Source organism: Thunnus thynnus, chromosome 10 (assembly GCF_963924715.1).
Source record: "Thunnus thynnus chromosome 10, fThuThy2.1, whole genome shotgun sequence".
Taxonomy (NCBI): domain Eukaryota; kingdom Metazoa; phylum Chordata; class Actinopteri; order Scombriformes; family Scombridae; genus Thunnus; species Thunnus thynnus.
In genome coordinates this window covers 8,492,505-8,509,740 of record NC_089526.1, presented here as the reverse complement: position 1 = coordinate 8,509,740, position 17,236 = coordinate 8,492,505, and the positions used below count along the sequence as shown (strand labels likewise).

At 39.9% G+C, this 17,236-nt stretch overlaps 1 protein-coding gene across 4 annotated transcripts in view; it reads right to left on the bottom strand.

Moving 5' to 3' along the window:
- LOC137190977 (lamin-A-like) overlaps window positions 1-17,236 on the bottom strand; it is a 40,758-nt gene that overhangs the window by 5,479 nt on the left and 18,043 nt on the right. For all 4 annotated transcript variants that reach the window (XM_067600745.1, XM_067600746.1, XM_067600743.1 and 1 more), the window contains exons 3-8: window positions 5,130-5,286; window positions 3,848-3,973; window positions 3,016-3,186; window positions 2,300-2,425; window positions 1,906-2,126; window positions 252-558 (exon numbers count right to left, since the gene is read on the bottom strand). In XM_067600745.1, coding sequence (XP_067456846.1) covers window positions 252-558; window positions 1,906-2,126; window positions 2,300-2,425; window positions 3,016-3,186; window positions 3,848-3,973; window positions 5,130-5,286 — 1,108 coding nt within the window. The remainder of the gene's footprint in view (window positions 1-251; window positions 559-1,905; window positions 2,127-2,299; window positions 2,426-3,015; window positions 3,187-3,847; window positions 3,974-5,129; window positions 5,287-17,236) is intronic.

Below are 17,236 nucleotides of genomic sequence, written 5' to 3'. Positions count from 1 at the left end.
AATTATATTTTTGATGATACAATTGTATATTTCTTACAAATTACTATTTATCCAGGACAGCAGAGTGTGTTAAATCAACTATTTGTTTGACTGTGGTCATTTTTTATCTTTAAAAGACTTAAAGACTGTAGAGGAAGCAGTATGTCATTACCGCTTTTGTGAGTGCAGCCTCAGCACTGCGAAATTATTTACAAGCTAGATTTTAGAGATTTTAGCATTCGGAAAGCCAACTGATCGATAGACTCGGTTACCTCATCAGCCTTGTTGCTGAGGCGGATGTACTTGCCCTCCAGGTCAACCTCGTCCACTGTGACGCGGCCGCTGGCTGAGGCGTGCTGACTAATGCGAGTCTTGGTCACGGTGCCCCCCGCGAGGCTGGAGGTCTCGCTGTCGTTGTCGTTGAGGCGGCGCTTCTTGGTGCTGCCCGTGCCGGAGGAGTTGCGGCTGCTGGAGGCGGTGGTGGAGGAGTGCAGGAGGCGGCTGGTGTGGCTGTGAGCTGAGCCGGAGGTCCGTGTCACTGTGACCTTGGTGGGCGGAGGGCTGGGTGACAGACGCAGCCTGCGGGAAGATGGGGAGGTTTAGATTATAGATATAGACAATGGGAGCTGTTGTAACATGTGGATACAGCTTCCCGTTTTAAAATTGAATTGCTACAAACTTCAACATGAGCATGATGAAATGCTGAGGCGAAACACATTGATCTTGTCAGAAATAAACAATCCTTGATTGTATATTTTATGAGCTGAGTTTCGGCTACTTTCACAAATCTTTGGTACATCACCTTATTATTTGTTTATCTCGATGTCACCAGCATCTCTTGCTCGCCACTGCATGCTGAGTGCTAAGTCTTTTTTTTTTTAACTTTTAAGCAAATTGTTGATATTTATGAGTTTACCATAGAAAATACAGGTCTCTACAAGTCTTCACAATGGACACAGATGTGCACACGGGTCTGTTTATACCACACTGGGTGTAAACCAGACCGGACACCTGGGTGTGGGCTGTGTCACACATGGGCAGATGACAAAATGAATCCCAGTCCACTATGACTGCACGGACACAGAAAGTCAAGCTTTACCCTTTATGCAGATATTTGCAGCTGAAAACATGCTTGGTTCGCTTTGTGTTGTTTTGTGACAGAACAAACATGAACCATGTCCAACACGTCATGGCCAAAAGTATGTGGACATGTGAATATTACACCCAAGTGTGACTGTTGACTATCTCATTCCAAAACCACGGGCATAAACATGGTAACTGCTACAACAGCCTCTACTCTTCTGTGAACGCTTTCCACCAGATTTTAGAACCTGGCCGCAGGGGATTTGCTCCCGTTCAGCCAGAAAAGAATTAGTGAGATCCAAACACTGATGTTTGGCGATAAGGCCTGGGTTGCAATCCATGTTACAATTAATGCCAAAGGTGTTAGATGGGGTTGAAGTCAGGGCTGCAAAGATTATAAGATCTACAAAAATCACGCTGCAACATTAAGATTTCCCTTTATTAGAGCTAGGGGGCCAAAAAACCATGAAAAACCCCTCAGAGCAAAAGTACACAAAAGTATGCGGACAGGGATGAAAAGTCTGCATGCGGGGTTGTAGCGATTCAAGTATTTATTCGTGTTTCCCTCATTTCAGCTGATCTGTCCTTAATTTTCAAAGTCAACAGAGAGATTAATGTCATTATTGTTTGTATTATGTCTCTGTGATGAGGAACATGAGGCAAATGCACGTCCTGGAGCACTGCCTCCTGAAGATTCAGTATTTGCCTGGTTAAACCTACAACCAATTCTTCATTTACTTGTTAGTAATCACTCTCTTCCTGTAACAACCTGTAGACCTTCATCTGTCTCAGGATGGCTATATTTTACAATGATCTTTGGGCTGTTTTACAAAACAATCTCACCTCTCCTCTTCTCCCTCCAGCAGCTTCCTGTAAGCATTAATCTCCATATCCAGGGCCAGCTTGATGTCCAGCAGCTCCTGGTACTCGTCCAGCTGCTGCTGCATGCGGGCTCGGATTTCAGCCATCTCCCGCTCTTTATCGTCCAGCCGTCGCCGCATCTGGTCCCGCTCCCTCGCCAGTATTTCCTCCAGCTCCCGCACCTTGGCCTCGCTCAAATTCAGCTGATGTGAAAAGAATACACAAAGGTTAGTCAATTAAGACCGGCCAATTAAATTGTCTGGTTAGTGAAGTGAAGCTTCACGTTAAATTAATTGTCTGTTAAAACTGTGCATTCATGTCAATATCAGTCAGTCACACAGCAGCATGGACAATAACTCTGTGTGTGTGTGTGTACCTGTTTCTGCAGCTGGCTAAGCTGGGATGACATGCCCTCCAGTCGAACACGGGTCTCCTGCAGCTCTTCATGGGCGGCACCCACCAAGTGGCTGTTCCTGTTAGCTGAGTGACGGGCATTCTCCAACTGACAGAAAGAAAGAAAGAAAGAAAGATGGTACAATCAGCCATCTGAACTACCAGCTAACTGTGCTGTTTGACAAAAAAAAACAAACAGATTACCATGTTCACTGTATTTCAGGGGATTTAGTGAGTGAAATCTTTAACTCTTTTGAAGACCAAAAACCACAATAAAAAAAAACAACTCTCTTGCTTGTTGCCTCCTTCCTATTAAGTTATCTAATATGAAAACAGAAATTCCTAAACTAGGTTTTCTCAAGACAAAGAGCTGTAGTTTCATTTACAAGTAAATTCCAATGTCAAAAACTGATGTTTATCCACATTCCTCATTAAAATTCACACAGGACAATCGTTACACCCATTAAATTTCCCTCCTCTATGTAGATAAAGCCAAGAGACATGATTGACACTGATTGTTAAATGGTACAGATCAATATTGTACATTATCTGAATTGTGAAGAGGGAGCTCATTAAAGCTAATTGCAAATACAAAACAACCACAGACACTGTTGAACTACTATGGCTACACAGAGTAACAATCAATTCTTGGACTCTAGAGGGCGACAGAGCAGCGTCTCCTGCAGCATCCAGATGTACCTTAGAGTTGTAAGTCTTCTCCAGCTCTGCCTTGTACAGGTTGACCTGATCCTCATGCTGGGCTCTCAGCTCAACCAGGGCCTCGGTCAGCTTGCTCTCAAACTCCTGCTGCCGTCCGCTGTCAATCTCCACCACGCGAGACTCGTGCCGACGCTTAGACTCACGCAGCTCCTACAGATACGGGCAGAGAGAGGAAGACTAACATTAGATGCTGGAAAAACCCATTTAACACCAGTTGGTGATGACTATCAGTCTCAAGAGCGCTTTTAGTTTCTTGGATTCTGTCTTTGTATCATAACTAGTGTGACTGGGAGTTGATTTAGCTTTCTCAGATCTTTATTACTTTATTACAACTTTATCTAGCTATCCATAACTACAAAAATCATTTGTGTTTAAGGCTCTACATAAACAATTTAAAGGATTCCACCTGTAGAAACCTGCTGTAGAAATCTACTTCTCTGGTGACCTTTAAGCAACTCCTAATCATTATGTTTAAATTAGGAAAACACACCTGTTGCCAATTTTGGTCCAGACTTGACTACGACTGGAAATTAAAATTGTGCCTTCGTTATAGCATTGAGATGTGTGTACAATTTGTGAATATTTCTACTTTTCCTGTGCTTTGGTATTTTTATGTAAAAAGAAACTAAAGATGAAATAAAAGGTGAGAAGCAAAAAAGAGCATCTGTGAGACAGATCTGAAGAGGGGGGAATGCAAAACAAACAAGTAGGTGGTTGGAAGCGAATCAATATCCTGTGGAAAAGATGAAAAGTAGGACAGATGACTTGGCAGCTAAATAGAAATCGAAAAGGCTAAGGTGAAGAGTTGGACCTCGTTGTAGATGTTCTTCTGGAACTCCAGCTCCTCTTTCACCGTCTGCAGGCGGTTCTCGGCGTCCACTCTCCTCAGCATCTCATCCTGTAGCTGCCTCTTGGCGTCGGTTAAGTTACCATCCAACTGGGAGAGAAAGAGAAGATGGAGAGAGAGAGAGAGAAGAGATGAGAGAAATGTTCTTTGATGTCGCCTGTTCCTCTGTTTGGCCAGTAGGTGGAGCAAGGCCACAACTGTATCCACATCAGTCTTATGGTAAAACTCATTGATAAAACAAACAACACAGAATGCAATCTTGTCTTCCTCGCCACCTTGTCGTCATTCATAATCAACTGCCTGGAGGGTTTACATAGAATTACTCCATCCATTAAGGTATTTGTGTTCTGAAAGCATCTGCACCAAGACAATCATTTCAAATGTCAGGCATCCTGGGTTTTGTGCAACTACTGATTGCTTTTCTATCAGGTGGCGACCAAGGACTTTAGACTTTTTCGACTATTGCAACCAATGCAAGTCTTTAGAGGTTAAGAAAATGTTGATCTAAACAGCAGCAGGACCACAACACATCACTTTTGTTTCCGTTTATAATTTAGAGTGATGTGTCATGGGGAAGATGTGCTCTATAAACTGAAATGATTCTAATCTTAGTAGGCGCTTGTTGTGTCACAACGGTATAAATAAGCATGGATGTCTGACATTTTTCCATGGTTTTTGTGCCCTTCCTGCCTACAAACTAGGCTCTGACCTATACTAGGTTTTTGGGGCTGATGCTGATACTGATATTAGGGAGTAAAAAAATTCCAATATCAATATATCAGCCGATAATCTTATACATACAGAACATATACATAAACACACATTTTTTGCAGTGATTCCTCAAATGTGATTATCAAACACTTGTTATAAAGATATGTAATGGAGGCATGATATTTCACAGTTTAACAATAAACTTTATTGTATAAAATGACATCACTGCACTGAAACAGTAAACTTCACTGGGAATTTAATTATAAATTACTATAAATAAAAAACACAGAACAAAAAAAAACAAACATGTATCTATATATTAAACTTGAATTAAGAAAAAGGATCAAATATACATAAAATGCTGCCTATATAACTTTTAAAAAAAAAAGGAAAAATATCGGTGCATATATATGCCAATACTGATATATCTGTGATAGGCCGATATCATCCGATAATATCGGCTGACTGATATATCGGTCAGGCTCTACTACAAACAACCATGTAAAGCCTTTAGTTCCAATGAAATTGTTTTTACCTTGGCCAGCTGGGCCTTGAGGTCCTTCACCTCACCCTCCAGGGATCGCTTCTCCCCCAAGGCAGTGGTGAGAGAAGCATCTTTAGAGTTGAGCAGGGCCTCCAGGTCTCTCAGCCTGGCCAGAGCCGCCTCCAGGTCAGACTCCTTCTTACTGTTCCTGTGAAGACACGGACAGACGAGATGTAGACGTTAGTTTGCTTATTCTTCAATAACGTATGTGCCATTATCAACAATGCACACTAATCACTGCTGTATACGTCTGTCCCTGCTGGTGAGTTTTGACTTGTGGCCTCTCTTCCTCTCTCTCAATGCAGTGTGTCTGTTTGATATATGTGACGGTTGTCAAGACTGACCTCCGTGGCATATCAAATAATTTTGCACTTTTTTGACTATTGCCTCTGCAGTTTGGGCACAGATCATTTGGCCTTTTTGTAGCTGTGTAATTTAAAAACTCATGCCAAAGTTTGATTGCCAGAACTCTGCTATAGCTGATAAATGCTGCTGAGTAGCAATAAACCTACGATTACCCACTTCTGTAATAATGTTTTACAAGTGATTAATGTGCTATGGATAATTTTCTGAGACCATTACATCACACGGTTTATTCTCTATGCCTTGTTATTGTGTTTCAACTGATCAGCATACGGTAATTTTGAGTCATTATTTACATATAGCTCCCAGAATGTACTAACACTAATAAGAACATGTTCCTATTTTTCTGCATAAAGTGAAACTTGATAAGCAGTGGATAAATGTACTACACTGACAGAGGCTGTGCAGGACACAAACTACCATTGTACAGCGTAGTGAGTGCAGCAGTTGTGCACTGTTGATGTGACCTGAACTCAGGCCAACACAACTCAGACCAAAACGTTAACGTACTGTTATTAGCCTGCCGTACAGAATGAGTGCCCATTAAGCTCTATCTCAAGGGGACCTGTGTTGAATTAAGAGAATTCATGTGTGTTGCACACATGCTTCGTCATGTGAGCACTGCCTCTCCTCTAATATCTCTACAGGAACTGATTTTGTCCGATACTTGTTGAAGAAAAAAAACAAAAACAAAAACTTGGATATGCCCATGGAAAAACAATACATTCCCTGCAGAAGATGAAGAGAAAGAAAGGGAGATATATTGTTAGCAGTATAGGTGGTTCATGCAGAGCCAATGAGCTCCCTGTTATTCTATTTAGCCTTGTGGGCAAGTCTTCATTGTCACTAATAATGGCCATCTGCTGGGGGAGATGGCTTCCAGGCTGCTGACGCAGACCTCACAGTCCTCTGGTCACTGCCAGCCGGGTGTTCGGACAGCCAGTGTAAGGACGAGGAGCCAGAGTGGCCTACAAATGCACTTTAACTTGCTGGGAGTGTGTTTGTGCCAGAGTTAAAGTTACTCGACAGCAGAATGATGATTTAAAACCAACATCAAGTCCATTCACAAGCAATTAACTAAGAATCTTAAGTGAAACTAACTTCAAGCAATCGATATATATTACTGCATTCAGCAATCGGTCACGAAAATTCAATTCTGCTTCTTGAAAAACAGGCGGGACAAAGACGAGACAAACTAGTGGAACAGCAGAGCTACTCTGTGGATTCATGTTTCGGGGGATAGAAAAAGTAAAAAAAAAAGAATGGCTCTTTTATGTTCAGAAAAAGTCTAAAATAAAATCCAGAGGAAACATTTCACTGATGTTTTACAGATGTACAATGAAGCTCTGAGAACTCGAGTGGGTTATTATGTAAATGCCTCCCAGACTGCTCATTATTCATATTAAAAAATAAAGAGGGACAGCCCAGTGTTTGACGGAGTCCAAATCAAAGAAGCATCAGATCATGTGTTGCCAACACATACAACACAAACACACACACACACATACACACACACACAGACAGACACATGCAGTACAAGAAGCTCTGGGAAGGAGGCACGGACATCTTGATAACACTTAAAAGCGGTATAATTAATCAGTGGTTTATAACACACTATAATGTGATTGTTTGCACATGTAAGTGTTTATTAATGTATTTGTCAACAACTATGGCTCCTCCTGTGGGCACCCATAACTGGAGGCTGGTAACTAAACAGATAATGAATGACAATATAGTAAAACATGGTTGTAACATTAGAGGATATGTCTTCATGGGAGAGGTTATAATTGTTGACAATTACTGCAGGTAATAAACACCTAATGTCCTTATATCTCCTTATAACATCATTATAGAGTGTTATAAACCATTAATGAACTGTTTATATTCTGTTTATAAATGCTAAAAAGGGGTGGTTTAAAGTAAAGTGTTACCAACATGCTAAATCAATCACCTGCATGAGAATCTACACACACGTACAGACAGGCTCTCCAAATGTAACAGTGGATTATTAACAGTGAGTCACCAGTTTATTCGGTACACATGGCTGAAACAGTAAATCCTGCCTTCATGACCATTATTTTCACTTTCTGCTGAAACTGTTTTGGAGAGGCGCTGAGTAAATATTATGGTCATTTTGACGGCTGCAAGTTTGCGGTGCTGTTGAACTGTATTGTAGTGTTTCTAATATTTAGACTACCATCATTGATATCAACGTGATGGACAACATACTATTGCTGGCTGCTGTGTTGGACAGCATTACTTTTTGCGCAGCCTTGCTAATAAACTGACAACTAAGTATATATACTCTTTGGGCACTCAACAATGACCTTTCCCAGAGCACTTAACCCAATCTAAATGACCAGATGTCCATGCATTCCTTTAGGGCAAAGCACCAATTCATATTTATAAACTTCACAAGTAGCCCAGTCCAATTACACTCCTCTACCGTTTCACAGCCGGTAGTAAAAGCCTTGCTCAAGGGCAAAATATACATTTGTAACATACACATGAATTAACATACATTGGAGGTATGCCAAGAAGTGCTGATCACAGAGCTGGAGAGGACAGACAGGATTTTTTTGTTGTAAAACTTACTTTGACTCATAAAAAAAGACAAGAATGTGGCTCTTTACAATCCAGGTGTACAAGTGCTTGAGAGCTTAAGCTATAAATATACAGAGAAAAACATACACAATGTGTCAAGAACACACACACACACACACACACAAACACAGTTTTAACACCTACAAACATTCCCTGAATTCTTGAACGTACAAAGACCGGTGCCTACAGCAACATGGTGGCTGTATTTGAAAATGTCAGCCATCAATCAGTGTCAAGACGCCTACAAGACAGGCAGATTAGTAACCAGGGTAAAATGAAACATGGTTACTGCTGTAAAATGTTTTAATGACTATTATCTTACAGTGACCACAACGGTATAATAGAGTTTAACCACCTCTGGTTGGGCCATGTTCCCTAAAGCTTATATGACTCTAGGTGTGATGATAAGTCATTGTCTGAGCCTGCTGTTGTTATTGTGGAACATTTTCACCACAATGGTGGTCATTAAGATTTTATATTATTATATAAAGAGAGACATGTTTTCTTTTTATAAAACTGAGTTGTAAAGTGTGAATGCATTAGCAATGTGTACACTCACACAATTTTTCACATTTGTTTACAACTCCAGATAAGCATTACTTGCAACTCTTGCAGCTCTTTGTCTAGATGTTAATATTTTTTCAATGAAACATTTTAACAGTCTGATTCTGTGGGCAGATGAATGCTTGTGAGTGTGTGAAGGTGCTGCTGTGACTTTCATTAGACTTAATGGGCCCAGTGGATCAGCTCAAGCAGTGAATTAATGGACAGAAGTGGCTTTGCTATATTGACATGCTGCTTGACTATTTGTATTCTCTCTTCGTACACAAATATGAGACAGAGAGGGTGCCTTACAGCAGAATGGCATGCAGTGTAACAATTTGATGAATGCTTTTAATGGAAACTTCATATTCTACTGTGGCTTCAGTACAACTGGCCCCTGTGAGATGTGTTAATTACACTACATAGCGAATAAATGCCTTAGCCATGCAAAGTAAGAGCCATTTTCTACAGTGTACAGCCACGCCAGCAGCTCTGTGAGGTAGTACGTAGGCCTGTTGCTTTGAGCGTCAGTATGCTAATGTTCTCACAATGACAATGCTAACATGCTGATGTTTAGCAGGTATAATGCAACTAATGATTATTTTCAGTATCGATCAATCTGCCAATCATGTCATTATGTCTGAAAATAGTGAAAAATGCTCGCTATAATTTCCCAGTGACAGGTGAAGGCTTAATATGTCTTTTTTTTGTTCGACCAACAGTTTCAAACCCAAAGATAATCAGTTTACTATCATGAATGATAAAGAAAGCATTAAATCACCACATGATGATATTGAATTTGTACAGTCAATATTTAATTTGAAGTTTTTCATTTCACAACTATTATTATTCCATTCTGTAAATAGTTTTTAAATTTGAAATTTTTCCATTTAATTTTAGCACTACTTTATTTCATCATATCTTACTAATCATTACATCTATTTTTATCCTTCTATGTTGCGTTTGTGGGAGCAAATGCAAGCAGAATGACACATTCTTTGTATGCTCACACACTTGGCTCGTAAGGAGATTCAGATTCTGATATGAGAAGCTGAAACTAGCAAATATTTGGCATTTTTGACTTTAAAATGATTAAAACGATTGTTTGATTATCAAAATAGTTGCAAATTAATTTTCTGTCGATCAACTAAACCATTAATCGACTAATCGTTGCAGCTATATTACCATGTTCATGCCTTAGTTTAGAATATTAGCAAGCTAACATCGTCTAATTAGCATTAAACACAAAGTACATCTGAGTTGGATGGGAATGTCATTAGTTTTGCAGGTATTTGGGCCATAAACCAGTACTGGACAAACTGAAATTCTACTTCTACAATATCTTCTAGATATTCTACTTTAAATAACAAACGTCAACCTCGTGGTCTAGAGGAAAGGTCACCAAAGTCAGTAGGATTTATCCTCTCGGATCCATGGTATGGACCAAAGTGGTGGACCGATCAGCCAACATATACTGCCATCCTTAGAGCAACGCAGTTAGCATTGGTAAAAATCCAATGAGATGAAACAAATGTAAAAAAAAAAGAAAATAAAAAGAAATAAAACCAATGAAATATATGTAGAGCAGAGAGGTAAAGTGTAATGAGTAAAGACATAGTACTTCTGTTCTGGACAGGGACTATTTTATAGCTCAACCTGACCTGTGACCTTAATGTAGAAAAGTGTGAATGAAAAAAAATTCTCTGGGTACCAATGTAGTTGTTAGTATTGCTGTTGACATCATTAGTTCTCAGGGGCAACTCTTTATTTTATTTCTTTATGTCATGTGCAACAGCTTTAGCATTGTGCAGCACTTTGGGTAATTGGAAGAGAAGTACACTGCCAAATCACATTTAATATGGAGTGTCCTTATGCGTCTGTCAAACAGAAATATCAGGGGCTTTGAACAAGGTTGTGCAATTAAATAAAATTTAATTTGGAGTATAGTTCCAGCCTCAGATAGGTGAAAGAATGAGCCAACTCTATGCTGGAGCTTAAAATATTTACTTTCCAGAAAGAAGCTTAGTGATTTTGTAACTGTAGTGAGCGTGTCTCAACAACACAGAGATATTACAACCTTTTTTTTGTTAGCAGGTTGAGTTTTCAAAGAAATCTGTGATAAATTAAAAGTAATGCATTTTAATTTTCCAATAGCAGCAACAGCAGTTTGGCATCAATTGACCACCAGCCAATGAAAAATTGATTTGATCACATTTATTTTTGTAAAATATGGATTAAAAGGTGGGTGTGGGTCAGATTTGATGGCACAATTAAAATATAAATAAAGAAAAAAAGAGTGATAGTTTAGGTTCATTTAGCCCTGAGCAATCCAGCTCAGAGAGATGGCTCCTGGGATGCAATCTCCACGCCTAGTCTGTTAAATATTTAAAAAGCTGATTAAGCTGTTAATATATGATAATAAATTAAACCCAACTGTACTGCACTGACAAAGTAATCCACAAACACGAGTTATAACAACGACCGTTAAGAAGGGGCTTCGGTTCAACACAGTCGTACAATTAACTGATCTGCTCTTTGACATGTTTTCTTTGCTTCTGGCACCTCCAGGATGCTGTTCCTGGATGTCGGCTTAAAACACTTAAAACACTATAGCAAGACAATAGAAGGACACTGGAAAATCTTGTGTGTGGGTGTGTGTGTATACTTCCATGGGTTATGCGTGTGTGTGTGTGTGTGTAGAGGTGTATTTGTGCATGATTGTGTGGGAGTGTTGCAATAACTGTGTGTGCAACTGTATAAATCAAGTGCATCTGTGTACTGTACGTGTGAATGACATCAACTCTTGATGTGTTATGAAACGTGTATCGCGGCAAGTACGGTCTGTGTGTGTGTGTCCTTGCGCGTGTGTGTTCTCATATACTATTTACATAATCCATGCAGGGTATGTGTGAGATCTTCGTGAAGGCGTTTGCTTGGGACTACCTGTTTATACAATTCTGTAAGAATTGCGTAATTAGAGAGCCTCAGCATAAATATCCCCAGACATTATGTTTATATTCTGTTCCATCAAAGCTCTGAAGTCTCTCAGCCTGCGCTCAGGGCACATGAGTGGAGACACTCTACAGTTATTGTTAAGATTCACACCATTAATATTTACAATACAATACACAGTCAGTATGAGACTAACAAATTCGATGCTGAGAACCAACAGATGTGCAAACAAATGCTGATTACATTTGGGAAATTAGGTAAATAAAGCGAGGCCAGTTTCATCAAGAAAAGGGAAATCTGTTGCAAGTAAAACAAGGCAGCAGAGCTCGTTTCCAAGCTTGCGAACTGAAAAAGACCTTTGTGCCACAAGGGCCGCGCTGCACGTTTTATATTCTGCACTGAAGGAGGAAATTAAAAACATAACAAGAAATGTAATTTTGGCAAGCTTTATTCTTGTTTTTTTTGAGTGTAGACTACTTTTTTTTTTTTATTTGTCATATCTTCTTTCCTCCCACACACAAATGTCTGCTCTCTCTTGGAAAAAAAAAAAAAAAAAAAGAAAAATAATAAAGGTTTGCACATCATTCCACCATTTTCAGCTGCAATATCTAAGCTTTTTAAGGCATTTTGTTACAGAGCAAATATGTAAATGACACATTTTGAGTCACAGAGACAAAATGGGAGCTATTGGACAGAGACAGTGTGAGATGGGGGAGAGCAGGAAAGGGTGGTGGGGGAGTATAAAATGGAAATGGGAAAGGAAAGAGACAAAAAGAGAAAGAGAGAGAGGTGGTGGTGGTGGTGGTGGTGGGGGGGGGGGGGTAGAGACAAGAAATCTGAGGAGGAGGAGGAGGAGGAGGAGGAATGTGTTGGCTTGGCTCCCAGCCTCAAGGATGACTCACAGCTATCTTTGTCCACCCCAGTAACGAGAAACGAACCCCGCCTCATGGAGTGAAAGAGAGAAAAAAGCCCACTCTCCCCCTCCTGTTTTGCTATGCCTTTGCCATGGCAACCAAGGCCTTGTCGTTAGGCCTGCTAGTATGCCTTTCCACCACCACGCTGTGGACGCAATGGAATTTTTAAAAAAAATAAAAAAAATAAAAAAGGTGTAGACTTTTCCGTGCAGATTTTCAAAATATCTCAAGGCGGAGACGGTATGCTTTTTGTACACTTCTGATTCCTAACCTATAATTTCTACAAGATATGGCAGACGAATTACTGCAGCCACACAGCCAAAAGAGACCTTGGAAACATTGATGCCAAGTAGTCATTCAGCACTGGGAACTAAAACAAAACCTCAATTTGAAACATAACTCTAGCAATTTTATAGCAGATGCATATTTAAATTTAGAAAGCAAGAAAAAATAATCTATTATATCTCACAATTTTATCTTCACACTATTTCGACACAATACTCTGGAAACAACTACAGTAGATCTTGCAGAATCTTATTCATGGCCACTTAACAGGACCTTAAGCATAAAACATTTCAGGCTGTAGATCTTCATCATCTGACCATTGCACTACTGGAGTAGCCAGATGTGTCTCCCTTTTTTCCCTATTTTGCAAACCAAATCCATGCTCTTACTCCGGTTTGTTCCTCGTAATATGAGGACATAATCTTGGCTGCACTTGATCAGCTTTAAAAAGGTCAGCTCACCCAAGTGACCAAAAAAAAAAAAAATCATGTATTTCCTCACTTACCTCTAGTGGTATCTACACATAAAGACACATAAATGGTCTTATTTGACCAGGCTTTGAAATTATTGTCAGTTTCTACTGCCACTACAGTACAATGTGGGTAAATGGAATTTAATTTGTGGTGCTCACAGCAGTGGAAAACTGCATTTTTATAAAATTCAATAGTGTAACCATTAGTCTGGATAATTCCCAGACCTCACTGTCAGCAGCTTCATAGGGAGAATTTTTCCTGTAGAAAGTAGTTCAAGTGAAAATTGTTGCACGTAGCCTACTCTCTGGAATATCCGCAGTAAAAAGGACACCCTGTCTGGTACTCAGACTGATATCGCAAACCCTGAGCATATAAAACGTTCATGGCCAGTTACTTCTAGAGATAAGCGAGATTTGTTTTGTTTGTTTTGCAATTTGTCATTGTGAAGTATTCCTTTACTCAATTATTGTTACTGATTTCACAAGGAGAGAGGACTAAAATATTCCTATTTATGGCAGTTGCATGGAAAAGCACAATAGCTGCAAGGGATTGAGATACCTACATGCACACAAACACACACATACACACATATTCGAGCACCTGGGAGCTGCCCAGTACAGCTGCAGTCTCGTACTGTTTACCACAGAGCAGCTCCCCTGCAGCAGTAGGGGGTTCCAGTGTTTTGCACAAGGGCACATCTGCTAAAACTGTGCAGGAATTGGGGGTGTGGGGGTGTCTCATTCAGTTCACTCTACAAGGTTTTCTTTGCCAGCGTGTTTAAAGCGGTGACCCTCTGTAACGGCCTGCTATGGTAACAAACAATTCATCATCTTGTCCATTTCCTGTATTACTGTTCAAAGATTTCCTTTGACAAGCAGTGTAAGTGTCCATTGATCCATATGGTATGTTACTACATGAACCTTGTGCTCACAGACACACACACACACACACACACACACACACACACAGTCTGGTAGGCATGTGTGGACACGTGTGGGTGGGGTTTCCTGATGAGTCACTGTTCAAACACTGCGTAGAGGAAAAAAAGGGGGTTCTCCCAAATTCCCTATAGATTGTCTAAAATGTTCCCTTCTCCAATTATAGCCCACCTTTCCTCCTTTTTATATTCACTATGTTTAGTTTCGCCATTCATAAAGCTGCTTTATGTGGAGAACACTGGAGGGAAAAGGTGACTAAGAGGAAGGCTGTTGAATAATGGGGTCTTAGTCAACACCGGGGCCCGGAAATAGCAATGGCACCAAAACATGCTGGAGACCATTATAACACTAAGTTAACAGACCATTACAATAAAACACCTTATTTGATAATAGACTGCAATTAATGATTATTCATCATCATCAAATAATCTTTTTTTTTTTTTTTAATATATCGATTTATCATTTAGTTTATACATCCATCACATTTCCCAGAGCCCAAGGTGACATCTTCAATTTAGGGCTGAAACTAATGATTATTTTCATTAATGATTAATCTCACAATTATTTTCTGGATTAACTAATTCATTTCTTGGTCTTTAAAATGTCAGAAAATAGTAAAAGATGTCCATCAAAATCCCCTAAATCCCAAGGAGACATCTTCAAATGTCTGACCAACAGCCCAAAACCCCAAAAATATTCAGTTTAATATCAAATAAGACAAAGAAAAGCTGCAAATCCTTACAAATGAGAAGTTAGAACTGTGGGATGTTTGCTATTTTCACTTTTAAAAAAAAAAATCTTCATTGGGCAACCAACAGTCCAATATCCACATGTATTTAATTTACAAAGATATAAAACAGAGAAAAGCAGAAAATGCTCACATTTCAGGAACTGGAAAGAGCACATGTTTGACATTATTTCTTGTAAATGACTTTTTAAATCCATTATAAAAGTTGTTGATTAATTTTCTTGTCGTGACTTTGCACTACTTAAACCCATAAAATATGTATTCAGTTTGTAGGCAACCTCCAAGAATCGCTGCAAACAAAATGAATATATACATGAGTAGTATTCCGCACACATGCACTTTGATAAACAGATGTGCGCGAATTGTCAATCAGAATCTCAAACACGGATTGTAGAACAATAATGCAAAAAAAAACATTTAGGCCTACTAGATCAAGTCAACTGTGCTTTTTCCAAATGTGTTGTGCCATTTCCTCAAAAAAATATGCTGTAAAATAAACATTACAGGCTGACACATGACTATTTCATGTGTCTCTTCTGGGTTGAAGAGCACAATAACCGGGATTGTGTGTGTATATGCGTGTGATAAATCACCAGAAACAACGTGGCCTTTGCCAGGGGCCACCCGTACACGTCCACATGTGGTGGACGGGAACAGAGTTCTTAGTGTTTCCCGTCTTAAAGCAGAGTGAATGCCGACTGCGGCTGATAGGTTTCAGGGAATCGACTTCTGACGAGACAAACCGCAGAGAGAGAGAGAGAGGGGGAGACCGAGAGGACAGGCGATGCTCTCTCATGTCAAACTCATGGTTTTGTTTAGCTGTCACCAAAACAAACTCGACTGTTAACTGAAAAGAATTACATGTACACTCTCTGTCCCATTCAAACATGCAAAAATTTGCATTTAATACAGTTCCTCAAATACTATGTCAGTTAATAAGTGAAAAAGTAGAAAGGTGTCCCGCCCACTGATAATGGCTGGTATAAAGAGTGTGTGTGTGTGTGTGTGTGTGTGTGTGTGTGTGTGTGTGTGTCTACCCAAAGGCATATGAAACAACCCTTGTTCTTCCCTGTATGATTAGCTGATTCATCCAGAGAGTGAGTCAGACGCTGGTTGCCGGGTCTTTGTGTTAGTTTATAAGCTACTTTTCATTGGTACTGAATCAGATTATCTATGATGATAAAGAGCAGCTACAGGACACAGAAGTAGCCCGTTTCACTCTTTCATTTTTTTCAAGTATACAGTGCTGTTAAATTATCAAGAACGCTGCAGTGAAGATAAGGAACATTACTGATAAATTTTGAAAAGACGTTCATGTTAATGGTTACTACAGTATACTTCCTGTTTCCTGACCAACATCCATTACTGGTGAACGACTTAATCAGCTCTCAAAATATCCGCTGACTCACACCTTGGTGAGCCTGCAGGCATTAAAAAACTTTCAAAACATCCTTTTGATAACAGGTTAACTGCATCGCCTCAGCACTTTTGCTTTAAATACATAAGAATATCTTTCTGCCACAAAAGGCTTGTGTCAATAAGAAGTGGCACTCTTGCCTATTTCACACACAGCGTGCTGTAATTATACTTCTTAAATTGCCATTTCACATTATTCAGAGTGTCTCAATTTGTATCCTATTGCTGGGAGAGTTTCATTGTCGTTGTCATTAACAAGAAGACTGGATGGTGTATCGCCACCCTCACTTATGTTCCATATAGTTACAACAGATTGTGTGCTGGCCTCCTCTCCCATGAGGCACCGCACTCTCCTCAGCTGCACTGAGTTACAATGAAAACTCCAGGGGTAGGAAACAGAGTGCTGCAAATGTTAAACAAAAGCCATGTGGAGTTTATGACACTGTGATAAGTTTTGGTCAGCATTCTTTTGCTTGCGCTAGCTTACAGAGGGAAAAAGGATTTGGCGCTTGGAGTATAACCAAGTTGCGGTCGTGGGGCAAGCCTGACGATTGGGTTCTCTCACGCGAAGTGCCAGAACGGACTGGCATCGATCATCGACGTACAGGAAAGACAGGAGAGGTCACTGGTGAGTATGCGGCAGATAACAGAGAGAGAGACTTGGTCTAACACCAAACGTCCAGGACAAATGGACAATTCACCTAGTGTCAGGCGAGTTGTAAAATACTGAAAATGACGCTGCGCTGACTTTTCCATGCTTTCCTGCGATTGTCTAAAGTCTGGCACTCTGTGTCCTGCTCTGTGGCAAACCCCACCCATCTGGCAACAAGTAAAAAAAAAAAAAAACAAACACACAAACTAT